The sequence below is a fragment of the Uloborus diversus genome, chromosome 10, assembly GCF_026930045.1.
Source record: "Uloborus diversus isolate 005 chromosome 10, Udiv.v.3.1, whole genome shotgun sequence".
Classification (NCBI taxonomy): Eukaryota; Metazoa; Arthropoda; class Arachnida; order Araneae; family Uloboridae; genus Uloborus; species Uloborus diversus.
In genome coordinates, this window is record NC_072740.1 from 109,283,095 (window position 1) to 109,310,600 (window position 27,506).

General features: G+C 32.3%; 1 protein-coding gene across 1 annotated transcript; it reads right to left on the reverse strand.

The window, feature by feature from the left end:
• Nucleotides 1-1,293: 1,293 nt before the first annotated feature.
• LOC129231418 (pantothenate kinase 1-like) lies at nt 1,294-26,357 on the reverse strand. Its single transcript, XM_054865727.1, has 7 exons — nt 26,175-26,357; nt 19,561-19,734; nt 13,311-13,555; nt 6,228-6,404; nt 1,652-1,775; nt 1,451-1,576; nt 1,294-1,353 (listed from the first exon to the last, which is right to left on the reverse strand). Exons 1-7 carry the CDS (start codon nt 26,349-26,351, stop codon nt 1,294-1,296), a joined length of 1,083 nt encoding a protein of 360 aa, XP_054721702.1. The 5' UTR covers nt 26,352-26,357.
• Between the last annotated feature and the right edge of the window lie 1,149 nt (nt 26,358-27,506).

Below are 27,506 nucleotides of genomic sequence, written 5' to 3' on the forward strand. Positions count from 1 at the left end.
CAGACTTTTCACTATCTAAATATAATTTTTCAAACAAATTTCATTTTGCACTAAAATGCAATGAAATTTCAGAGTCACGTAGTGTATGTCATACAGTTATGTAGTTAATTAACAAATTAACAAAATGAGATAACAATAATGAAAAAAAAATCACAGGTATTCACAACAATAGCTATAAAATATTAACAGAATATCTAAAATATTTATTACATCATTCAACTGACCCCTATTGCAAAATTGCACAAATGCAAATAAAATTATTGTTTCAAAATAATGGAAGGAAGGCAAAAAAAAAAAAAAAAAAATCACAGGCATGAATATTAATAAATATGTGAAATTGCACACACTGATAGGATTGAATGCAAAAGTATTTTTCTTTATCGTCGCATTACTCTTGAGAGCCTTACATTTATGCCTAACTCTACATAGATATGGTTATTCTCTTTGTGTAAATAACAATCTGTAAAGTACAAAGTCCTTAATCCCAAGTTCACCGGAAATTGGCATTTCCAAATTTTTGATTTTTACTATTTTACTTATTTTAAAAACTTAGCCTCCCCCCCCCCAAAAAAAAATCCTTTAGAGTATTCACATATTGATTGATGTAGTTACATCAAACATGTCTGTTGTTTTGCACTATTTCATCAACTTGTACTTATTAAGTTTTATAATAACATCACCCCAATGAAGGAATAAGTTTTTCTAACAGCATCTTTTTATAAAAAGAGCATCAGCACATTGGGAGGAAGTATTGTAATAACAATACCAAGTGAAAGAAGTAAGTACTTGGTGTTAGTACAATAGATCAGTGGTTGTGGTACTTGCACTCTTATTGAGCACCTCTTCTTCAATTCAAGTACTTGGGGTGGTGACCTATGCACAAAATTTACGTAAATACGTTTGTCAAATGACAGCTAGCAAAATCTCCAGATTTGGGAGAGTTCCGGAATTTGGGCACAGGATTTAGGACTTAGTACTGTATTTAACAAAAAGTAAGAGAGCTGCAGACAGGTAACACTTTGCTTGCAAAAAATCATGAAACAATATTTCCTATATAGTATGGAATCATAACATTTCATATTTTCCAATGAAGTCTAAAGAATCTCACAATATATAAATACACATATATTTAGTACAAAAGTTTGTATAAAATTTTACCCCAAAAATATGCATCAACAAGATTAAAATATAAGCTTATCAAAACTTAAGTATAGCCTAATTTTCAGATGCATCAAAAATATTACAAGATGACAAAGATATACCAATCTATAAAAAATAACTAAAATCAATGAACTACAATGAACTGCCAGTTTTCATAAGCTCCATCAGACATCCTACAGCTCCAAAATAGCCCTGTAGAAGCAAAAAAGTTTTAATGAGTTATAGTTTGTAACAGTAATAATAAAAACGGCAACATTACACAAAAAACAACTTATTTCTGCTAATCTACCTCATGTTCCAAAAATAGAGCTTTCAGAGAATCAGCTGACCAAAAGTCCATGGCATAAGCAAGAAGTTTCATAGACAAAAAATTTACACGAAGAAAGTTTCCTATAAAAACTACTTTTGTTATACCCTAAAAAGAAAAAGAAAAAAAAAGGTTAGTTTTATAAATATATTTCATATAAAGAAAAAATGTAAAAGAACATACCTCATTGACAGCACACATTCGTGCTATGGATCCAATATTATTAGTTATGGTCACAAGAGTGGCTCGAGCTAAATCTTCCCTTTTGGCATCAGCACGCTTCGATTTACTTGTCATATTACCAAAACTACAAGTGAAGCATATAACACAATAAAAATGATCATATTGACTAAACCAAATATATTTTAGTTTGTCAGAATAAAAATATATAACTGGCAAATTTCATCATGTTGCATAGGAAAACAAATCGATTTTTATAAATAATTGCTTAGTCTGATTAACAAAAAAATTTAAAGTTTAACTACTTTCCGGTATTGAAAAAATAATTATGATAAATAAGATGAATTTTTATTTCAGAAATGGTAGGTTGATTCGTCAGTAATTGACCACTCAAGAACTAAAATGTATGAAATAAGATAAATAAATCAATATTTTATATCTGATTGCAAGAACTTATTTCTAAAATCCCATGAAATACTCGGAAATAATTTAGAGTTGTGACTAAAGTTTTGATTGGAGATAAGGATGGTACACTTACAAATACATCTTGTAAATTTCAAGGAAGTCAAATTTTCTTAATAGTGAGAACTGTCAGGAGATGAATTGTCTAATTGCATTTCTTGAGGTTAAATTCAATTCTACTAGTTCATTTACTTACTCTATATGCTGATCATTCATTTGTGTTTTAAGTAAATAAAAAAATGCATTGAATAACTAACCAGTTATGCTATGATTAAAGGGTGGTCAATTCCTGGTTGTCTAAAATGCTTTCAATGCCAGAAATTGACCAGAATGGTGAAATAATGAACTTATATGATTTGAAAGTTTTTTTCTCAAAACCAAAGTGATTACAAACATTTTTGTGCTTAAGATAAAATATAATATAACTTGTATCCAGAAAAAGTAACTGGGGCCCAGCCTGTGTAGAGGCTCGGCTCTGAATTGGAATAGTGTAGATTCTAGAGGGTAAGGTTATAGGAAAGGGACTTGGCACTAAAACTGATGTGCTTCCCGCCTGCATTACTCTACTGTTAAATATTAAATATATAAAATACTATTGAATATTATTCACAGGGTGCTAAAAAAGTAACTTTTCAGATAGACTAAGCCCTAGAGGCTGATTCCTTGAACCAATCAAACCAAAATTTTAGATACAGTTATTTGAAGAAATGAACTCGATACTGTGATGATTTTAAACAACGCAGCACTCATGGTTATGGTTACAGTAATCAAATTTTGAATTTTTCGAATTTCAGCACTCACTTTTTCCCAAATTGATCATCATACTGAAAAACTACGAATGACGTTCGAACGAGTGGGGTGAGATAAAAAATGCAGGCTTAAAGTATATGCAAAGATGAGAACTTTTCATCCTATTGACAATATAAAAGAGGAGGATTTTCTATGTACTTTTCATAACTCACAAGGTTAGACAGTAGTAAAACTAGTCACTCAACACCATGTACTAATCACTACTGAAGGGAAAAACCTTCAAAATACAGAGTAAAAACAGTTTCTTCCGTTTGTGCCCGAATTTGCCAACTAGAAAATTATGCCACATGTCAAACACACTTGGGGGAGGGAGGGGGGGGGGGGCTCACGACACCCCTCTGGATCTGCGCCTGGCTTCACATTACTAAACCTAAACAAATCAATTAAATAAACTTCAAAATGAATGTTTCACAATGAGTAAGTAAGCAGAGATGAGGGGAGATGACCAAAGAAAGACACTGGGTGTGTCCTTCTTTGGTCCAAAAAAATAAAGCTTAGAATAGCAATTTCACATTATTTTTTTGTAGTTTTACTGCTAATTTAGGAGTATTGGATCACTCTTCTAGAAATCACCCAGGCGGTGTTGAACGACATTTTTGATTTTCCTAATTTTTTTACTAGTTGTTTCTCACTACTAAATGAGTTCAAAAGTATTGAAATAATTTTTTTTAGGCTCATATTTGTTTTTATGTGCCAGTTTAAGTTTGCTTAGTAGCCGTTTTTTGGACCAAAAGCAATTTTTTCGTAAATGCACCTAACTAAGTTATTTTACAGCTATCAAGACAAAATAAAATCTTACATCATCAGAATGATGTCCTAGATATGATTTACTTGCAAAATATTATTTAAATGGTGATAAAGGTGAAGAAAAAAATTCACAACTACAAACTAAAAATTAACATAAAATACAAGTTTTAGTACTGCAAAATTAGTATAAGGAGGAGAGTGTCAGCTCTAATATTTTTTTCTTGTGTAGATATAATATAGGACTACTTGTTGTAGAAATTTAAAGCTTGAGAAATTTGTCCTTTTTTTGCAAAATTTTTCAAAAATGACAAAAATTGTATTTTGGCAAAGTTCAAAGTCAAATATCTCAAAAGGGACAGAGTGAAAAATTATGAAACAGGTAACACCTTTTTATGACATGAAAATTGATAATTTGATCACTGAGACTCAACTGGTAATAGAGTTATAGTGGATTAAAGTTGACCAAATATTGCATTTTTGCAAAGTTTAAAGTGAAATATTTCAATAGGGATTGTGTGAACAATACAGGTAGCACTTTTTTATGATACAAACCTGTGATAACAATTTGGTGACTGAAAATCAACTGGTATCAGAGTTACAGTGCATTAACGTTGGCCAAATATTGCATTACATAAAGTTAAACAATAATTATTAGAAAAACTCCACTTTCCAAACATTTAACAGCAACAAGAGTTCCGCTTATTTAAGAAATTAAATTCATGCAAAAGAAATATGCACAAAAAATAACAAACGAATGAACAAAATAAGATGGACAAGCATTGTAAAGAATCTATATCATAATATAATGGGGGGGGGGGGAATCATATTGTTTATATTTCAGTGATTCAATAAACCAAATTTAGGCAATAGAAATTTGTGTTAAATAAAATAATAAATCAACTGTTCAGTTTCGAATATGAGAGATAATTTAATTATTGTGCCAGTTAAGTTGACTTTAACAAATAGTTTATTATCGTTTGCACTATATTTTAATTTATAGATTGCGACAAGAGCTCATCTATAGTAGCTATGGCAAAAAAAAAAAAGAGTTTATCATTTTGATTTTTGTGGTTGTGAGTAACTGTTAATTTAAGTTTTGTGTATTTCAAATTAAAATTAGTCTCAGTAGCTTTTTGTTTCTTTCTAAGTATACAAATGGCAGAGTTGCATGTAAAGTTTTATTTCAGTATATTTCTCAAACTTTTATTTCAAAAAGTATTTTTATAGCAAAATGTCATCCATTTAATATAAGTAAAATTACAAGAGAGAGATAACTTCTTAATGACTAAGAATATTTTCGTGACAGAAAGCACAAAATAAGAGAAGAACTGAGCACCAAAATTTCAACATTTTCAATACTTTGAGATAATTATACATTTAACCTATTGACTGATTAAATGAAAGCGTACTATATTTTTGTAACACACTCAGATCCAGTGACATTAAGGTAAAATATGCATTATTACCATTAATGACAATTAATGTTATGTATAATGAAATATTTGGCTAACTTTAATGCACTATAACTCTAGTACCAGTTGAGTCTCAGTCATTAAATTGCTATCATATTTTCATGTCTTAAAAAGATGTTTACCTGTATTAATTTCATATTTTTTCACTCAGTCCCTTTTGAGACATTTTACTTTAAACTTTGCCAAAATACAATTTTTGCCATTTTTGAAAAATTGTACCAAAAAAAAAAAAAAAAAAAAAAAAAAAAAAGGACAAAGTTTTCAAGCTTAAAATTTCTGCAACAAGTAGTCCTATTTTATATCCACACCAGAAAAAAATTAGAGCTGAGACTCAACTCCTTTTACTAATTTTGCAGCACTAAAACTTGTATTTTATGCTGATTTTCAGTTTGTAGTTGTTAATTTTTTTTCTTCACTTTTGTTACCATTTATATAATATTTTGCAAGCAAAACATATCTAGGGCATCATTCTGAGGATGTAGGATTTTATTCTGTCTTGACATTTGCAAAATTAACCGAGGTATATGCATTTATGTAAAAATTGTTTTTGGTCCAAAAACTGCTATAAAGCAAACTTAAAATGGCACATTTAAAAAAAGAATGAGCTTAAAAAAGTCTTTCAAAACTTTTGAACTGACTTAGTAGTGGTTTTTTTTACCACTGGAAAAAAATTAGGAAAATAAAAAAATGTCAAGTAACAAATTTTATTCCTTTTGGGTGATTTCAAATGAATTGACCATAATTGTGATTTATTTAGAGCATTGCTTTGTGTCTGTCTCATATAATAAGGAGTATTGTACAAAATTAAGTTTAAGAACTCAACTTTACAAGTGAAAGAACTAAAACGGCAGCGAGTTGGCATCATAAAGTTCACAAAACACAGGAAGATTAGAAAAATTTTCAGCATTTTAGTCTTCAAACTTTCTGTGCTTATACATGAAATTTTAATTATATTCTTTTAGTGATTTTGCTTGTACTTATGAGTTTGTCATAGTTTTTACACAACTCTTTAGAGATTCAGGTCCCACAAAATTTAGGCAATTAAAAAATAAATAAAAAGTAAGCAAATAAACAAAAACATTAACTACCTGCTAGCTACAGTATCTCCTTGAAGATTAAACTTAGGATAGCTTCCACCATAAATATCACGCACTAACTTATCAACTTTTGTACTATCTCCTTTTTCTGCTAGTGAAATAGCGTCTTCAAATGATTCACAACCAGTAAGAAGACAGCATAATCCTAGAAATGTCCCTCCTCCTAAACTGTAAAAAAATATAGTCAAGATAAATTAAACTTAAAAAACTTTAACATTTATGATACAAACACTGCAGTACGAGATAATAGAAGTTTTTGGGAAAACTTATAAGCTTTATTTTTTTAAGTTTATCATTCCTCAACAATGTTTAAATTTCAACTAATGGTAAATGTCTGAAATATTTACTACAAATTTCTTTTTTTTCTCATTCATAAATTTTTTCTAGAAATAAGAAAATAATTTATTCCTTGCAAAATAACTTTTATGTGCTGTTTTGAAAATTTTAAAACTGAATACTTAACATTTTTTTTGAGGGAAATGTAATGGTTAGTAGCACTTGAATAAGTGTGGCCAGTAACCTGCTTTGCGCAAAAAATAAACGGTGATTTCTAATCAAAGAAAAAAAGAGCAAGTTTGTAACACTTAGCAACAGATTATATATATACATATTCCTACATCAATATTACCATTTACTTTTGTTTTATTCATATACACTCATGTCCAAAATCAAGGTTACAAACATAAAATTTGCAAAACTGAAAAAGCATTCACTGCGTTGCCACAAAATTTGGTATAGAGGAAAAAAGCAATTGGAGAAACATAAAAAGTATAACAACACAAAAAATACTTCAATTGGGAATTAAGAAACAGATTATACACGAACAGGGCAAAGGTATTGAATTATAAATCAGAGAAAAAGCATTTATTTTCAAAGAAGCCAGTCTAATGTGGAGTGAGATTAATGCGCACCGCTGTACAAGCTTCACAATGAGCTTTCATGAGTTTATGCGTGTCAATAAATGCTTGGGGCAAAAAAGCCCATTATTCCAAAAGCACGGCTTTTAACTCTTGGAGCGTATTAGGAGGGGAGTAAAACTGCAATGGCTCTTCCTAGATCATCATAAATACGTTCAATAGGATTGAGATCTAGAGACCTCGAGGGCCAGTCGAGGTCTCCAGATCTCTGACTGAATATTCTCCTCCTCAACATGTTTGTGACCTTAATTTTGCACATGAATGTATATACAGTAATATTTTCCCTGTCTTGATAATATTAACAATTACATAACATTCCACAAAATATTTCTCCAGGATACATAGTTTGGTAGGTTACATTTGACACTTATGCTAATCTATATAAATAAAACAAAGAATATATGTGTGTGTGTGTTTATATATATATATATATATATATATATATATATATATATATATATATATATATATATATATACATACATATATATATGTATGCTCCCTATGCAAATGCAGTTTACATCAGATTTCGACCTAATTTGGCGGGGAGGTACTTGGGCACCCGAGATGGAACATAGGTTTCAAATACAAAAAAAGAACTGCATCATTCAAATTTTGATTTTAGGACCCCAAAATGGGTTATTTTTTATAATATGAGTGCAAAACAATAGAAACCTTTGATTTTTTCTGCATCAGATAAACTTTGTTCTTATGTTCCAAGGTAATTAGAACGTGAATTATAACTGTTTTCAACTAATTTCACACTCAAATGAAGGTAAACCTTGAATTGGAAATTCATTGTTGATCACGGTCATTGTTGAACAATGCTTTTATTAAAATTTGTAGCGTGAAGAAAATCATTGAGGAGAAAGACCTGCTGCCATTTGCTTTGAGTCTATTCCTGAAATCGGTGGAATTAAAATTTTCTCCTTTTTTGGTTATTTTTCCACAATCTGTCGGAACTTTTACAGATTTTTTTGTTCAAGCCTGATCGTTGAATGCAAGTCACTTGACATAACTTTTATTTTCGAGGTAGACCATACAAAGTCGGGCGACGCAGCTAGTATAAAAAATTAGATAAAATATACACTTGATTAAACTAGTTATTTTCATGAAACACATTTCTTATAAATACAAAAAACAAAAAGGTTTGAAGAATAAAGATTAAATTACGCATTTGCAAAACTGGATCATTATTTATACCTGAAAGAAATAATCAAATCTCCTTTTATAACAGGCATTTGTTCCTTCTTTTTATTCAATTATTTGGCATTTCTTTATCTTTTCCTTATAAGAAACTTTCATGTTTGTCAATTAACTTTTTGTTGCTCTTCCAAATTTATTAAATTATTTAACCATTAATTTTCAGACCAGTTACATTCCTAAAAATATTGCACCATTAGATTTTGTTTTTGAGAGTTAACCTGTTTAATCACCCTTTCAAATTTGTTTAATTTCAAAATATTTCTAACATACTTATTACATTTCTAAAAATAAAGCATCACAAGATCCTGTCTTTATGAACTAAGAGGTTGTCTATATAAATGTTACACTTTTTTCAACAAATTTGACTCCTTCCTCCTGTGTCAAAGCCTCATACTCTGTCTTACCTTTTCTCACTCTCCTATCACTTGTTATGCTGTTTTTCATAAGCATAATGTTGTTCAAAAATGTGTGATGTCACATCTTGTTACTCCTCTCCTCCCCCTTGTCAAAAAAATTCAATTTCATGAATCCCCCCCTCAAAGCACAACATCATTTGTGGCTGACCCCATAAACTAACTGGTTTATTACCTTTTAAAATTTCATATCTGCAGCTATCCCATACAGACATTAAACAATATTATTGCCCGTTGAAAAATAAAAAACTCTCCATGAAAAACATTTTGCTTATCCTTTATTTTGATAATTAAGCACTTAATTCATTTCTTTTGCACATTAAATAGTAAAAAATTTAATCATTGTCTGTTTGAAACAACTAAGATTCTTTGCTCTAGATTTATTGGCAATTTCATATACATTCTATAAATTGTGTTTTGCATAATCAGTATAAACACCAATTAAACTCTACTAAAAACCAGTAAATCCACTAAAAATCACATCTTAGAAAGAAGTCCTTGTTGTTTCAAGAAACATTAAACAAATTAAAACTATAATTGCAAACCTAAAGATGCTTTCCAACCAGTTTTTCTCCCCACTCAGAAATCACAGTCAATTTTATGGACCAGATTTATAGTTTCCACAACAGCTCTGTTTCGAAAGCTGTTTAAATGTATTTCACACATGTGATTATTTTTTAGTAACTTCAGCAATAGAAAATTGTGCCATCAAAATATTTAAAAAATTTGAAATTCCTGAACCCGTGTACCAGTTTCAGCATTGTACTACATCAACATTTTCAAATTTAAAGGCAGATTACATTTAAAACAGTTTTCAAAGAATTAAGAAATTAATAAATCAAGCATTTCAAATAGTTAAGAGGAGAGAGTATATTTGAGAATATGCTCAACCCTTTAATGAGCATGATATTATTTTATTAATGCTTTAATTAGAAAGCTTTAGAAATAAACTGTTATGAACCTAGGGACAACTAAGATAATGATTTAAAATAAAAATCAACAAGTCCACAATTATCTGAAAGTTTTGGTCGCATGGTGTAACTACTGCTCTGCCAGGCTTTAGAAAATGAGTAACTTGTTCTGCACGCAGTTCCAATAACAGACAAAATTTGAGAACTGAAGATATTGCATTTTAAACTTGCATAATATATATTTTACAAGCTATTTTTCTATAGAAATCTTTAGATAGTTTGAAAAAATAAACATTTATGTGATTTTTTTTCCACTGGTAAAAACATAATGAGAATACAAAAACCGATTTTTTTTATACAAAATATTACAGTTATGTTTTGTGAAACTGTTCAAAGCAAGTTTTGTCCTTCTGATACATGATTGATTCCAGTAAAAAAAATAATCTCATTTCACAGCGGATGGCAAATTCCAAACTCCCTTTGTGTTTGTTCCAGATATGATGTATGTGCCTGTCGTACTATCTTGCATGTCACAGTTGTGTGGTGGCTTTGCTGTGAAGACACTAAGAAGATGCCATAAATAAACAAAGGTTTTTCAAGCATCTAGGAGAATAGTTGCTATATTTTTGTTGTCTGTGATCAAAAAAATGATATACAATGAATAACTTCTGAAAATTGGAGTTGTTTATATATATATATATATATATACACACACTCAAGAGCCAAAACATTATGACCACCTGTCAATAACGAGTTGGCCCACGTTTGGCGCGCAGCACAGCTTCAACCCGCCTTGGCATGGATACCACAAGTCCTTAGTAAATGGTCGGAGACAGATTGTACCAGATGTTTAAGCAATTGTTACACAAATCCGAAATATTGCGAATTGGTGGTCTTTGAACTCTGAGCTGCCGTCCCATGACATCCCAAATGTGTTTTATTGGATTGAGATCCGGTGAGTTAGGCGGCCAGGACATTAACTGGAATTCAGCATCATGCTCCTCGAAACAGTCCAACACAAATTTAGCCTTGGGACAGGGGGTGTTGTCCTGTTGGAACACTCCATTTCCAGCTGGAGAAACAGGGGCCATGTAAGGGTGCAACTGGTCCACAATGATGTGTGGCAACCCTGTGGCATTCAGGGTCTTTTGTACTACAACCATGGGTCCCAGAGACACCCAAGAGAACGTCCCCCAAAGCATAATACTGCCACCACCGGCCTGTGTATGACCTACTGTACATTGAGGGAGCAACTGTTCGCCATGAAGACGGCGTATCCTGACACGGCCATCGCCGTGATGCATGACAAAACGTGATTCATCTGACCAGGCAACTCTCTCCCGCTGATCCATTGACCAGTCTCAATGTCCCCGGGCCCAGGGCAGGCGCAGTTGGCGGTGACGCTTGGTCAGCAAAGGCACACGAGTGGGACGTTTGCTGCGTAGCTCCATATCCAACAGTGTCCTCTGAACAGTGTGCTTTGATACTATTCTACTTGGTCCTGCATTGTATTGGGCTGTCAGCTGAGCCACTGTCTGGCTCCGGTTTTGCTTCACCATGCGAGACAGTCTCCAACGACCTTTTTCTTCGATCGCGTGTGGATGTCCAATACCATGTTGTCTACAGCTGGTTTCATCGTCATTCATCCACTTTGCATAAGTACTAACAACTGTAGGTCGCGAACAATTCACGAGTTGTGCAGTTTCTGAAATACTTGTTCCGAGCTTTCGAGCCATTACAATATGCCCTCTATCAAAGTCGCTTAGATCCGCAGCTTTTCCCATCACACACAGAAGTAAGTGAAAGAATGATTCTTCAGACTCTATAGCAGCAGTTAAATACCAGTTCCACCTGACCACGTGTCTTCCACGTCATCCAGGCGAGTTCATTGCAAAATATAGGGGTGGTCATAATGTTTTGTCTCTTGAGTGTATATATAAAGAGAACTTATTTTTTTACATTGGAAATTGGTTTCAAATGATATTGTATTTGAAGCATTAAGGCCTTAGAAATACGAGGGTGTTTCGAAAAATAAAAAGATACAAAGGCTCTCATTCCTTAAAAAAAATTAATTTATAAAACGTCAGTTACTTCTCATTAACTAGATTATTTATTACTTTTCGACATAATGTGCCTGACATAATTACCCCCATTATCCAAACATTTGTTAAGTCGGGGCACAAGCTTTTGTATTCCAGTCATAGAAGCTTGCAACCTGTTGTCAGAACCACATTTCAACTTCACCTTTAATCTCATTGTCGTGGAGTGATTTTCCACCAAGATGTGACTTCAAGTAAAGGAATAAATGGAAGTCGCTGGGCGCAAGGTCCGGGCTGTATGGCGGATGATCCAATACTTGCCTTTTGAATTGTTTGAGTAGTGCTTTGGTTTGGAGCGCTATGTGAGACCGAGCGTTGTCATGAAGTCAGCAGACTTAAGTTGTCAGCATTCTCCTGCGTTTGTTTTGAATTGCCCTTCGAAGAGGTGTCAAAGTCTGGAAATATGCAGCAGCATTAATTGTCGTTCCGGAAGGTATAAATTCGACCAGAAGAATGCCTTGTCTGTTCCAAAAAACAGAAGCCATGATTTTTTTTGCTGATTGAAGTTTTGAATTCCTTGGCTACTGGTGAATTCGAATGGCGCCATTGCATTGATTGTTGCTTGGATTCAGGTGTATGGTGATAAACCCACGTCTCGTCACCTGTCACAATGTGATCAAGGAACTCATCACCTGCTTCTGCATAGCATGTGAGGAAGTCGAGTGCTAAGTCCATCCATTTCTTTTTGTGTTCTTCTGTTACAATTTTCGGAACCCGTCGTGCACACAATTTCTTGTACCCTAACTTGACAGTCCCAACTTCATAAAGAGTTGTCATTGACACTTCCGGTATGATATGATGCAATTCTTTCAATTTGAGACGTCTACTTGCACAAATTGCTTCCTCCGTTCTCTGAAGAAGGGCATCAGAGATCACAGATGGCCAACCGGTTCTCTGCTTGCCATGAACATTGGTCCTACCTTCAGAGAAATGACGACACCATTTCTTTACATTTTGTCAATTCATAATGTCCCCATAAACAGAAACAATTTCTTAGTGAATATCCGCTGATCGCTGACCTTTTGCATGAGGAAAACGTATAAGGGAGCGCACTCCGCATTTGGTGGAACTCTGAATTGGCACAGCCATTTTAAACACGGCCTACTCCAACCAAAATCAACATTGCAATGCTGAACAAGCGCAAGGAGAAAGCTAAAGGTTCAAAGTTAACACCTGTGCTACCAACTTGCTCTCCAAAACTTTTCTTTTCCCCTGGCCTATGGTGTATCTTTACTTTTCGAAATGCCCTCATATTTGGTGCTGCCATCTATTGGTCTTCATTAAAGTTAAAAAAAATTAACTCCAGAGATTTCATTTCAAAAATTTGAAAAAAATGGAGACTCTTCCCCCATTAAAATTGGTGTTTTCAGGGCACGACCATCGCCCTTCAAAGTGTTGAAGAAAATTTACTTATCTCATTAATTATTAACATAATTTAATTGAAATTAAACAATTATTTTGAAAAAAAAATTACATTCATCACTTAAAAATTTTTTCAACAAAAAGTCGGGTAAATTTTGAAAATTACCTAGTTCCGGTAACTCTTTTGAAATCTGTAGGGGAATGTACAGCTAGCATACTGACACCTGATCCAATATTGACAACCAAAAATGGATAAAGATTATTGAGATCAAAATATTCTTTTCTACAGTTTTCTTCATCTAAAGGGTCAACATAGTAATAGCATTCATGTTCATTATAAGCATTTATGAACTCAACTCCTCTAATTAATGAATCCAATTCATCAAACTTATGGAGTTCCATATTCATTTCCTAAAAAAAAAAAGGATAGGATACCTTGAATATCAATTAGAATAAACTCTTTCATCATAAGCAAATGCAAAACATTTCATATAACAAATATCTACCATAACTACAAAAATTCCTTCATACTTTGAGTTCATGTCATTTTTTGAATGCACATTAAGAATCCCTTTCTCCACAACACCCAATTTTCAAACTAAAACATGAAATAAATAGAAGCGAAGAATACTCAAACAAAAGCAAATGTGTTTGTACTAACTGTAGAATTGTATTTGTTGACAAAACAAATTTTGGTAAATAATTGCACAAGCAATGTAACCAAAGGCATATCAAGATCAACATGTAAGGGCGGGCCGAGCCCCGATGAGAGGTCACCGTGTCCTCCTAAAAATTTCCTTATTCAGCAAAATTTGTCTGACTATTTGAAAAAATTTCATCATTTGGCAAAAGTTGAAGTTCCATTCAGCAAAATTATCATCATTTGGTGACAATTTGGAGTTTTATTTGGCAAAATGAGTTTGCGCCCTCCCAAAAATTTAAATTTGGAGTGCCCCAATGTAAGCCCATCATTTGGGCAATTAGCGGACTGCCCCCCCTCCTCAAGTGCATGGAAGCAATGTAATTTTAAAATGAAAGCGGTATCAATCCAATTTAACACCAATAACTTTCACTTTTCAATGCACTCCTAAAGAAAATTTATACATTTTCAAACTTAATGACAAAGTTACTACAGCTGAACTCATTGTTAAATTTAGGAATTGAAGGAACTCAATTTAAAGTTTTTTTTAGTTTTATTGTAAGTACTTTTTATTTTAGAATGAGGAGGGGCAGCTGCTCTCCCCAGCCTCTCTCTGGATGTGCCCTTAAAGGTAACTATTTAAGAGGATTTGGAAATTTCACGCTGAGTTTCATAGGGACAATAATAACCCCAGTGACACTGTGGCATATGTAAATAATGAAATAAAAAAGCAATGATGAAAATGATGTGATAATTATAGAATGCAGAAGCTTAGAATTTTCACAGCAAAGAGTAACACACACACACACATTCTGATTTTACAACATTATTTCTTCAAGAACCCCATTAATAAATAGTTCAATTAATTCACACAAATGAGACATTTTTGCCTTTATTCCTTGAATTTTAAACTTTAGCTTTTAATTTTTATACATTTGAATATAAAGAACCATTATGTCTCATAATATAAAGTATCAACTTTCAAAAAAGTTTTCTGGTATTCAAAATGGTATGATTTGTACATGATGCAGGCATGTCCATGTCGTAACACCTACAAATCATTATTTTCAAGTACAACATTTTTTTCTCCAGAGAGTTGATACTTCATATCATGATATTTAATGGTTCTTTATATTCGAATGTATAAGAATTAAAAGGCAAATTTTAAGATTTTAGGAATAAAGCACATCTAATGCATATAAATGCCCCAACGGTGCAAATAGATTGAGCAAACTGCAAAAATTTGCTAGTCTACATCAAGACTAATGAAAATTGGCATGGAACATAAATTCATAAGGAAATTTGGTAGGTGAAAATCAAAATTATTAAAGGTATTGGCAGGATGATCATATGTGTTAATGTATTTTACTATGTTATAAAAAGATTTTTCAGGAGAAGGCAACAATATGGTTGGCGAGAGTATTGGCCCCTCCTGGATTTAAAAAATATTTAATTTTACTCTGCAGTTTTATGTGTGTAATTTTAGAGAAAGAGAAGACAATGCGAGAAACACTACTAAATGATTTTATCCTCTAAATTGCAATTAAAAAATTTTAAAAGAGAAGAGACTTGTCTAATTTGTCTAATGGTGCTGGAAAAGAAGTTAGCTTAAAATAAAAACTTAATCATTAAAAGTAAAATGTAATGCACTAACACAAACAAATCACAGTAACATTTAGTCGTTCAACAATACTCGCTTCTCCTCACGCATTGTACAAGAAACTCTATAACAAGAATATGTACAAGAAAACTTTTGATAAAACACTTATGAACAAAATTTATCTTTAGTATTACTTTTAAAGCAAAATTGAGGTAATATTAGCAACAAAATTTAAGTTATTCATTAAAAAACTCATAATTCCAAAGGTTGAGGATTAGAAATGGGACTGGACCAGGGTTGGCTTTCTGCCGGCAGAAACTAGTTTTTGCCATGCCAGTGGCAGAAACAGGTTATAACCGGTAAAAACCGGCAAAAACTTAAAAATGTCTTTAAAAACTTAAGTAACTACTAAATGATGTTTTTTTAAGTAATCTAAAAAGTTAAACTTCATTTCGTCATTTTAAAAAATAAAATCCTATGCTAGTTTCCTTGAATTAGTTCGTAAAGGGAACTTTTCAGTTGCAGCAGATGCTTGTAATATTTGGATTAATCTACCAAAGGACGAAATACAATATCGGTACTTAGGAAAGAGGAGTGACATACAGAATTAAACAGGCACTACTGATTGCAATTTGCTTGTTTATACGAATAATCTAAATTGCTTGTGATTGAAATTATCATGTTCTTCAAGAAGAAAGTGCCAGAACTTTACTTGCTAATATTAACATCGATTTTGTACCTAATATCACAGCTTTGCAAAACAAGTTGGCCCCATTTCTCAAAACTCATTTTTCCAGTCAAGTTTTTCCCACTACCTCAGTTACTGAATGGTGGACCAGTTAGAAAAAATATACAATCGATGAAAGTTTCACAAATATTGCTTATTCCTGAATGCATTCCCTGCTAGCTCTTCTGTTGCAAGCAAATTCTACAGTTTCTCATTTGTGCATATTAAATTGAGAAACTGTTTAGATTTTAGAAACCACCTTTTCTAAGAGGCAAGTGCAGGATCCAAACAATGTAACATTTGATTTTGAATTGTGATAATATTGTAATTCAATTGTGCTTTGGTGAGCAAATTAATATTTTTCCATGCATTTCTATTGTTATGTCAATAATTATTTTTTTGTCATTTTGTGAGTTTTTGCCAGTTTCTGCCACAAATGTGGCAGAAAGTGGTTTTTGCCATTCCGGTTTCAACCGGTTTCTACCAGTGGTTTTAATCACCTAGGCAGAAACTAGCCAACCCTGGACTGGACTGAAGATGCTGTGATGTTACTTTCTATTCGAAAAATGCAAAGGTGACTGTGGCAAAAAATGAAAAGAGAGAAAATGAGAAGTTTTATTTTCTCACATGTGAACAAGGATCTAAACAAATGTCATGGCTTTAATGTTGGTGTTATTTTGTTTTTAAATGAAAAGTGACTTTGCACCTTTTACTAGAACATAAAAAAATGGTCCAGAATGGAAATGCGTGCAGCACAGATATGACTATTTCAAGTATTTCAAAAGAGCTGAACAAATCACCCAGATCAGTGGTTCTCAACCCGTGGGTCGCGAACAACGTGTTACTGGGCCAGGGACACCGACAAGAATCTGAACCAAGAAAAATCCCTTGTGTTTTTTTCCCTTTTTTTTTGCGAAAATTCGCTTTGTAGATGAACCATTATTCAAAAGCTCTCCCTAGCTCATGGCCAAATAAATAACTTTAAAATTAGAATTTTTCATATTTTTTAGGAACTTTTCCTTATACAGTTAACCCTCGTTTATCGTGGTTAATTCGTTCCAGACTTCACCGCGATAACTGAATTTCCGTGAAGTAGGAGTGTGTATTTATAAACCGAATATTTTCCTAATTAGAGGGCATAAAGCTTACTGACGACAATTTAAATAGGTTTTTAACATAGTTAGAGCCCCCTAGACATAAAACTGCACCCTTATCCAACATTACATTTGTATTACTTAATATATTGCACAAAATATGAGAAAACGAGATATATTAAACGGAATCGATATCACATTAACTATATATATATATATATATATATATATATATATATATATATATATATATATATATATATATATATATATATATATATATATATTGGGAAATCAAGTACACACACACACACATGCAGTTCTTACACACTACTACTAGCCTATGAAAATAGCTCAACTTCAACTTGTTCAATGATGAATTAATTTCGAGTTAGTGACCGTCTGTGCCTCCTTTCTTCCTCTACATTTATCCTCATCAAAGGCTACAGCTTAAAAAGCTAGTACGTTGTTGAACACCATTAGAGATGCATTTATCCCCTAGTAATAATACAGTGATTTATACTTTGCAGTTAGCGTTTAAGGCTAAATTGAGATAAACTTTCTTCGGCGATTTTAAACCTCCACTCCCTCAACTAGTACAACTACAGTCCCTCAGAAGAGCTTACCTTACTTAAAAAACATAATTTGCAATTCTCTTGTGAGAAAAAATTTACATGAGAACATAAAAAATGGCTCACTGCTATAATTGAAAACAAAAAAACCGCGATGTAGGGAAACTGCGAAAGTCGAAGCGCGAAGTAGCGAGGGACGACTGTAGTTGAACTTGAAACCTAATGAATCAGAAACTCCTTTAAAGACAATTGCCAAAGAAACTAGTATTACCTTCAAGTTAAAAATGCTCCTCCTTTGTTGAACTGGCATGACTAACCAGTGAGTTGAGACACTCGAGAGGCTTTTATAAGCAGATGTCCCCCCCCAGAAAGTCAGTTTTGGCTGCGTAAGTAATATATAGGGTTTTAGTGAACCTCAGTGGTGTTTTCTACAAAATTGATGGGCCACAGAACTAAAAAGGTTGGGAATCGCTGACCCAGATAAATGAGCAAAAGAAAAAAAATCTCTAACACTTGTCAGAACTATCACTCTTAGCATAATTTATGTTTCTTAACATTTAAAAGTAGAGTAGAATAATAGCAAGAATTGCATGTTATTGTTTAAGAGAATCATTTGAGCTTTTGCTTTAAAACTTGAGATTTTCTATTCTTGCATATATTTTAAAAATATTTCTTACATGACCACAATAATCATATCTACATGTCTACAATTTTTCATCATTTGTTAACACGTTTGATAGACAAGATTTGGTGGTCAATTATGCAAAAAAATGAAGAAAATTATTTCTTACAAAGCAGTGAGAAGCAAAGGGATGTAAGTGGACATTTTCAAGTTTGGAGTAAAACGTGTATAAAGTTCCGGTCCTAGGTAGGCATTCATTGAAAAGCATTTCTAAATCATGCTGTATAACAGCACCTACTAGGGCTAGTACTAGGTACTACTACTATCTTTTTCCCCAAAACAGAAGAGAGGTTCACCAACATTGTGTACTGGTTATGTACAAATTTTTAATTTTGGCACTTGCATCCTTTTGCTCCTCACTGCCTCATTTTCTGTTTTACCATCCTCTAAAAATTTTAGTCCCCTTACAAGCACGGACAGGCAGAAAGGACTACTTAATATTCAGTCAGAGGTGAGAAAGAAGAAATTTTAGTGAACAGTTTTTCGCGATTACAATACTGCTTCTACTTTGTAAAATGAAGTAAAAATGTGCTTGTTAGAACTGGTTTCTAAGAAAAAAAATTCAAGCTTTATTGTTTGAAAAAAAAAAAGCCTTCAATATAATTTACTCTAACCTAGATCATCAAAATGTATTATGAATGTGAATAAAATAGCTGTTAGCAACTACATTAAAAAAAATTTAAAAAATATCAAACTTCATCATTTAAACATTTCAGAATAACACAAATTTTAAAAATGCCATTTATAGATTTAATATAGCAGTGTCACATAAATTAAAAAAAAAAAAAAAAACACATGTTAAAGTGCTGTTGCAACTGTAACAGCAGTTCTTAAGTTTAAATTGTTAAATAAAAAAACTTTAGAAACAAAGTTACCACTTTTCATTCTTGAAACTGCATGCAAATTCTGCGGAATTTTCAAAACTTCCTTTCCAGAAAATCTGGTTTATTCCCCAAAAGGGTTTTTTCTTTACTTTATTTCCCTTTCCCTCCTGGTAAGAATAACCGTTGAGAGGATGCAGAGTGGTATACATTAATGTACCATTTCATTATTTTACCTTACAGTTAATACATTGAGAGAATATAAGTAAGATTTGCTTACATGACGAAAGTCTTCTTCAAATTTGAAAGCACCACCACCAGTAGCACAAACTGTACTGGACATATAAGCCATCCCTTTAGATTTAGCAAGCTGTAAGAACACATTCATGGCACTGGTAGGGAATCGAATGAAATGCAAAATTCCAGTACGATTTCCAATTACAACATTGTCCATCTATTGTAAAACAAAAGTTATGTAAGTACAGTTAATTTCTAAAGTTATCTAATAGGGGAGTATGAGGCAAAGTGAAATAGTGAAATATTTGCTCTGCTTCTAGTGCCACCTATCAGGTAATATTTTAACCCGAAATATTAAAGTCTAAAATAAGAGAAAAAAACTTTGCTTTAAGTTTAAAACCATTTCTGAAAACATTATGGTATTGCTTAGAGAAGGTCTCTTTCCTCTTTATTTTGCTAATGAACAAAAGCAAGCTATTCTTCTAAATTCACTGGAAAAGCAGCAGCAATTCCTGTCATCCAAATGTACATACCCATGCCAGGCCCGTGTCCAGATTTTCATAAATGGAGGGGTTTTAATGCTTCTAAATCTTTATCTGAGAGGGGGGAGGGAGTTCAATCCCTCCCAAACTGCCGATCCCAGTATGACTTGACACTTTTATAACTGTAAGGACAGCTGTGAACCCTCCCTACCCCCCAAGGATAATTCTGGCTGCACAATGACCGCAGTATACCATCATTTTAAAGCTTCTTTTTAATCAAACCTTGTTTATTTTCAATCAAATCTGTTTATTATGCGATATATTGCAATTAGTCTTAAAAATGGTACATAGATAATTTTATAATGCAGCACTTAGATCAGGTTTTATATTCTGAAATGATGCTTAATTCTCTGAACAAGAAAGAGCTTATTGCAGATGCAAATTACATTACGAAGCACAATCACTAATGCATCTTCATAGCTGCAACAGATGCCAAATCCATCATAACCTCCTTCCACCATAGATTTTCCAAAATATTATTCCAGTTGGTAAAGCTCTAACAGTCGTATATTGCAGAAAAACTTCAGAGGAAAGTTTTATTTTTGCTGCGCACAAACTTTAACATTAAAATAAAAAGTCAAATATACATTTTCTCCATTTGGTTCATATTTTTGACCCAATGGGAGGGGTTTAACCCTTAAACACGGCTCTGACCCATGCAGTATATTTCAGTTTAAGATAGTCTGTAAACTACTTGACATCTTCTTTTGTATTGATTCACTGCCTTTACAATGAGTGAGAGACATCAAGCAGGCGTCATACTAGCCCCTTCTTTTAGTACAGAAAAGATTTGTGCTTGGTTGCACAAACCGGGATTTGCATCAAAGAAAGGAAGAATGATCTGGATGGGTAAAAGAGTTTTCTGTAAACAATGTGGTTACTTTTACTTTTTGCATTCTTTCTACAGCAAATCAAACAGATTAGAAAGATTAGTTAGAATTCCAATAACAGGTTATTGGAATGCTAATTCTTATTTTGCAATAGCTCAGAAAGAGAGTTCATTCGCCATTTGATATTTTTAACTTTCTGACAGTAAAAATTTACTTAAATTTCAATCTTGTTTAAATTTCAATAGGCGTGATAGTATTCGTGAACTACATCGAAATCATTAGAAAATCATGTTAAAAAGAACGAATGCTAATTTACTTGTGTATTGGACTTATAACTATTTTTAATGACCTCCGTTATATGGCGCTTTTAGATATATCGCTTTTTCTTTGTCCCCCGAAAGGCGCGATATAATAAGGGGTTACCGTATTTATTAAATGATAAATTTATTGTTATCAATGTTTTAAACATTAAATAAGATCTACTAATATTCAATGCAATATTTGTTCAATATTAGGCTTATTTGTGTTTTAAATAATTTGAACGGATATTCAAGAGCATGTGGGGTCAAAAGTGAAATACAGTATAACTTAGATTTAACAATACCCGATGTAACGATTTCCTCAATTTAATGACACATTTCACTGGTCTGGACTTGAATGTCTATGCTCCTTAATTTAACAATAACTTTTGCCAGTCCCTTGACGATCGTTAAATCCGGGTTATACTGTACCTCATTTTGTTTAGTTATTCAACCCTTTTATCAAATCACTTGCATATTCATTTATTAATTATTTCTCATTTATATTCTTTCATTTAATAATTCCCTTATTTATTCATTCATTCCTTTATTTTCTAATTCATTCACAATTTTATTGACTCATCTATTTTTTCTCATACATAAAGTAATTAATTTACTTATTTATTCGTTTATTGTTCTATTTTCTTTTCATTTGTTCAGTCAGTTATTTACTTACTCACTCATTTGATCAAAAATATCTTTAATAATTGAATAAAAAATATTTCATTGGAAAAAAAATTACTTTTCCCTTTGCCCCATGCAATAAAAAAGTAAAAAGTGTTCATCTTTTTTTGGAGGCATGAAGTTACTGTCAAAAACAAAAAATAATGCTTCAGTGCAAGTTTTATTTTTAACTATATTGATCTTACTTCAATACACCATAATTTTCACAACAAACTTTAAATTTGTTCATATTGAAAAAAGTAAGCGATCTTAACCATTTCACTTTGGCCTATATTCCCTTATATTGTATAAGTCATCCATTATATTGCTAAGAAAGGATCCTTGGGTAAACTTGAGTGAAAATAAAAAAGAATCAAAAAGGCATCTAAAAACTTTCATAATTGAAATTATTAACTAACAATACATCAAAACCATTGGAGTGACTGATTTTTTTTTTTTTTTTTTTTTGATCATTCAGTTGTCTTTTTTTTTCTACATGAAGCAGAGATACATGACTGATGCTTTAACTCATGGTGATTATCATCTGCTGTACAATAGGCATGTACATTTGTACATATTAGTAAACGGTTAAAAGAATGAGCTATGTCATAAAGCACATCCAGTTTTATATATAGTAGAATACCTTTATAACGCCGACCTGTATAATGCAATTCTCTATAAACTGCACAACTTTTCAGAAGTAAACAATAAGTTTTGAAGTTTAAAAAATCCCTCTGTTTTGCCTTGCAAACAGAAAAAATAGAAAATAAAATGAAAAGCTTTCTGCAAACAGAAATCATAACTGGAAAATTTCCTGCAATTAATTATTTTGCCTAATTCACCCTTGAATAAAGAAAAAAATTTATATTCAAATATGAAAGAAACAAAAAAAAGTGCTTTAAATCATTTAATTTTTTTAACAATAACATATAGTTTGCTTATTTTTCACCAACTGAAGAAAACTGACAAAATAATTACTTTTTTCACACATGTGCTTTATAACGCTTTCGAAAAAAGGCTTCAACAAAAATAAACTGGAGGTTTTCAAAAATTGCCTTTAAAATTTTTTTTGTTTTGTTTTTTAAATTAACATTAGCAGTTTGAAATAAAATTTCTGCAGAAACAAAAATTTTCTGCGAACACCACTCGCACGTTTGTCTATGTTATGAGAGACTGCTTGCAAACATAATAATTGTTAGGAAAATTAAATTTTGAAAGAGTTTTTCATCTTAGTTCAAAGCTTTTAAATGAAAATTAGCATTCACAGTAAAATAAAAATAACAGATGGTTCTTGAAAATGCAGCTGTTATGCAAACCATGAAGCTAACAGAAGTGCAGGATATTTCACTTTCTTGTAATAAAGAAACATTTATTTGTGAATGACTCATTGTATAATTAGTGCTTTAATACTCACTACAGATAAAACTCATTCTGAAGTGCTAATATATAGATATATTCTGAATATTAGTTTAAAAATTTGTGAAATGACCAAAATAACGCTAAAATCTGTATAACGCAAAAGCTCAGGTCCCAAGGTGCGCGTTATAATGGTCTTCTACTGTACTATCATCATAGTACATACAATCTTATGGCTACTAAGGTATAATAATGCAAAGGAGCCAACAATTTGATCCAACCATTGCATTGGAAGTTGAATGGTCCTAGGCCATCCAATGTCCCTACTTCCCGTCCAAAGTGATATGAACTTTTTGATCTGTGACAAATCAGAGGATTGAACAGGGCAGAGAAGATGATAATGTGGAAGAGGAAGTCCCTTGACACCCTTGTTCTGTGCAACCGAACATTGTCCTGATACAAATAGCTCCTAGGAGCGCCACCATGAGTGCCAACACATATGATTGAAGCATGCTACTAACGTCCTGTTAGGACTGTCAGTGTTGTGGATCAATACTAGAGGTAGCCATGCTTTGTACATGATCACAGTGTTGTGGACTAGGGGTAGCCGTTCTTTGTACATGATCACATCCTATACTGCTATAAGCAGGAAAAGGGTCAATAACAACCTATTTTTCATTTTTCTTTTCATTTTTGTCATCTATTGTATGTTAGCTTTAGTGTACAAGCTTGCTTATCTTGTTTTCGTTGAAAAAAAAAAAAGCACGCAAAAAGTATATTCCAACATGTCCCTATTGTTAGTATTGAATCCAAAATGAAATTCTTCAAATATCTCCAAAACTCATTTCTGCAGATACTACCCTTTACCTGCCCACATAACATTGTCCCTGATGTGGGTGTTGAGTACTGCTGAAAAGCACATGCACAATTAGGATGTTCACACAAGGTTATCTACAAGCATACACAATTGTTATCATTGCCCATATTGAATCTAGATTTGTTGCTAAAGATGGCGTGGATCCATTTGGTTGCAGTTTGATCTCATCGAATGTGATACTAGTGTGAAAGTACTAATTCTACTATTGGTTTTAGCGGCACACCGGGCTTCCAGGATTTATGTTTTAACAGGACAATGTCTGGCCACACACGGCAAGCATGTCAGAAAAAGTCTTCTTTCACATTATCACCTTCAGAGCTTTCTCGATCCTCTGATTTGTCACAGATCAAGCATATCTGGGAATAATTTGGACAGTAAGTTGGACAGCCTTTGAGTTAGGTCGAATTAGTGATGCCTTTATAGTAACTGCGGTATGAGAAAGCATAGGACATTGTATGACTGTTATGTCTCATTGCTCGCCTTTTACATTAATGCTAGAAGTGACTTGATAGGGTACTAAAACCTCCATCAGTTAAAAAATGATCATATTTATTTCCTTTTTTAATCACTTTTTCATATTAATGTTGTTCTAATGTAAATAAAATTGTGTTTTATTCAGACAATCATTTCTTGGTGCATTGATTTTTTGTTATGGAGGGTATTACCTTGAATTTTGTTACCACTTTGTAAAGTTAACAAGGCAATTTATTTTTTGGGAGCAAAACATAGAATAGTACACTAAATATTAGTGTCAGACACTGGCAGAGTTTGAATTAGTTTAAGGCTTTCATCATATTTTTTAATTTCATGAAAAAGGAAAAAAATGACTGGAGAAGAGCTACTGCATCAAATTTTGCAAAAAACTTGGGGGACAGAGAAATTGAAACCCTTCAATGATACAGGCGTCATTAGGTGACAATTTTTCACCACATTTCTAGCACTTGATTTCGACGTTTTTGATGGAAAATTAGATTTCTGTTGTTCAACAGGCTCCTTACTCTCTTGATATGACTCCTTGTGACTTCTGGCTGTTTGCCAAATGGAGGAAGCAATTGAGAGGTTAGTGCTGCTCTAGTCGTCTAGTAATTTTGCTTGAAATTAAAAAATCCGACACTACACTTGATTTCAGAAAAACTCTTTGCCAGCAACTGATGCAAAGGCAGGAAAAAGTTCATGCATGCACAGAAAGGTCTAGATTCAGCACATGCAAGTGAGCTTGACTCATATCCGTCAGATTTTCACATAAAAGAAATGAAGTCGGATACTTTTCTAGCAGCTTCTATATATGTTCAGGCCTGGATCTATACATTTTGGATCCCCCTGCAACAAAATCTGAAGGTCCCCATCCCTGGAGGCAAGCAGTGTATATTTGCAGTGTATGTTAATAAGTCTTAGTGCTAATTTTTTTCAATTTGTTTTGTAATTTCTTGGGCCGTTGAGCCTCTTAAGGACGTACCCCCCCCCCCCCCCACCTGACCTGTGGGGTCAACGGGTACCTAGATCTGGGTCTGTATAGGTTCAGTCACCAGTGTAGCTGTTAGGTGGTATTTGCTCACAAGTTGGAAAAATGCACGAAAACTCTCTTGTAAATATGCTTGTTTCATTATTTATTTTAAAGCTTACACACTTTTCACTTTAAAAATGCACTTCTCACATATTATCATCATCATCATCATGGTAACATCAAATGATGCTTTTTAAAATATAAAACAAATATAGTTTTGAAGTTCCACACTAGTTTAACTTATATCAGAGGAGGCATGAAATTCTTCAGTGGAAGATCTTAATTTAAGAAAAGAGCCAACTATTTATTTTATATTATGAAAAGAACTAAAAAATGAAATTAGTCATCTATCAATATTTTATCAAAAATAGCTTTAAATAAAATACAATTGAACATATTGTTTCTAATTTTTCAATTCGAAGGAGAAAATGCATAAAATAAATAAAAATATTTTGTGTCTTTATTTTTTCAAGGAAATATTTTGATAGCATCATTTATTAAAACTCACAGGGAAGGTGAATGCACTTTTTAGCAGAATAATATTAAGAAAGTTTACTAAGAAATTAATAATAAGAAAAACAGTTACTTGTAGATGAACGTCTCTCTTTCCAGTTGAACCATACGCTGAATTTGATGTCAAGTAGTGACGAATTTTCTTTAAGGCACCTTTCTCTGCCTCTATCTCATTCGGAGTTACATCAGTCGGCTCAAAATAGACCAGCTTCACTAACGTACCACCAATATCTAATCCAAACCATGGCATGGCTATCATGGATAAAAAATACACATGTAATCTCGAAAGTAAATGCTATTTTTTAACGCAAGAATGTCATCAACTTGAAAATCATTTAATGTGACACTTTAAATACATCTTCAGGGGTCATAGCACATTTTGATGATCAATAAATAGAAAAAGTAGGATATACTCGAAAGAACTAAGACCAGTATTTTAATGAAAAATAGGAAATTTTCAAAACAATTAACACATAATTTAACAATTATTAAAAAACAAAACTTCTTTTCATGTTTTTAGTTTCCCAGTACAAGTCTTACATGCAAAAAAAAAAAAAAAAAAAAAAAAAAAAAAAAGAAAGAAAAAAAAGAAAAGAAAATGTCATTATATTTGACTGGTACAGTATACTCTTTTCTAAGTTGACTCAACTTCTTAAGCAAGTTACTAGGAAAAAAATCACCATTAGTGTGTAGCTGGAAATGTATTTCTTAAAAGATTTTGCATTTCAAAATTCTGATGAAACATCATTCAGCATGGACTCAAAAGATATGAACAAGACAGGTGTAGAAGCAGCTAAGTTAATTTTCAATTAACTTAGCAATATGGAAAGTTGACAAATCTACATTTTCTGGTAAGTTTCACTGCTGAAAATTCAAATGTTCAACTGAAGGCAAAAATGTTTCTTGAATTTTATAACTTGTGTTGTGAAACTAACCGTCTTTAAAGAGAAACCCTCTATAATATTTTCTTTTGATGTTAACAAAAATGGTACATATCTTTTCCCTCACAAGCTGAATGAAAATTGATAAATGGAAAAATTAAGATTTATACTTTAATTTTTTTGCAAGGCCAAACTCTAGGTGTACAATAAGATTGAGTCAAAATATCTTAATTTGTTCTACACTTGCTTTTCTTCGTTCTATTAAAGAATTTGGATTTTTCATTATTACTCTAATTTTTCCAAATTAAATCCAAAAGTTGAGCTGGTTTAGAACTTCATGTATCTTCTGTGAGCTGTAAAAATATAAACTCAAGTGCAGAAAACTATTTCTTATTTATAAGAAAAAGGTACGTATTTTTTCTCTCAATTGATTAGCATCTTGACAGGAAACTGTTACTGTAGTGTTTTATTTCAAAGTTGTAAAAACAAATATTAACTTTTTACATTTCTTCTTCTTTGTGAAA

Bases quoted from the DNA above. Each gene is read 5' to 3' on its own strand.
- LOC129231418 (XM_054865727.1), bottom strand. From the start codon at position 26,351: ATGCCATGGTTTGGATTAGATATTGGTGGTACGTTAGTGAAGCTGGTC. The intron at 19,735-26,174 runs GTAACTGTTTTT...GTTTTACAATAG, and splicing joins AGAGAGACGTTCATCTACAA to ATGGACAATGTTGTAATTGG. The intron at 6,405-13,310 runs GTAATTTTCAAA...ATTTTTTTACAG, and splicing joins AAAAGAGTTACCGGAACTAG to TTTAGGAGGAGGGACATTTC.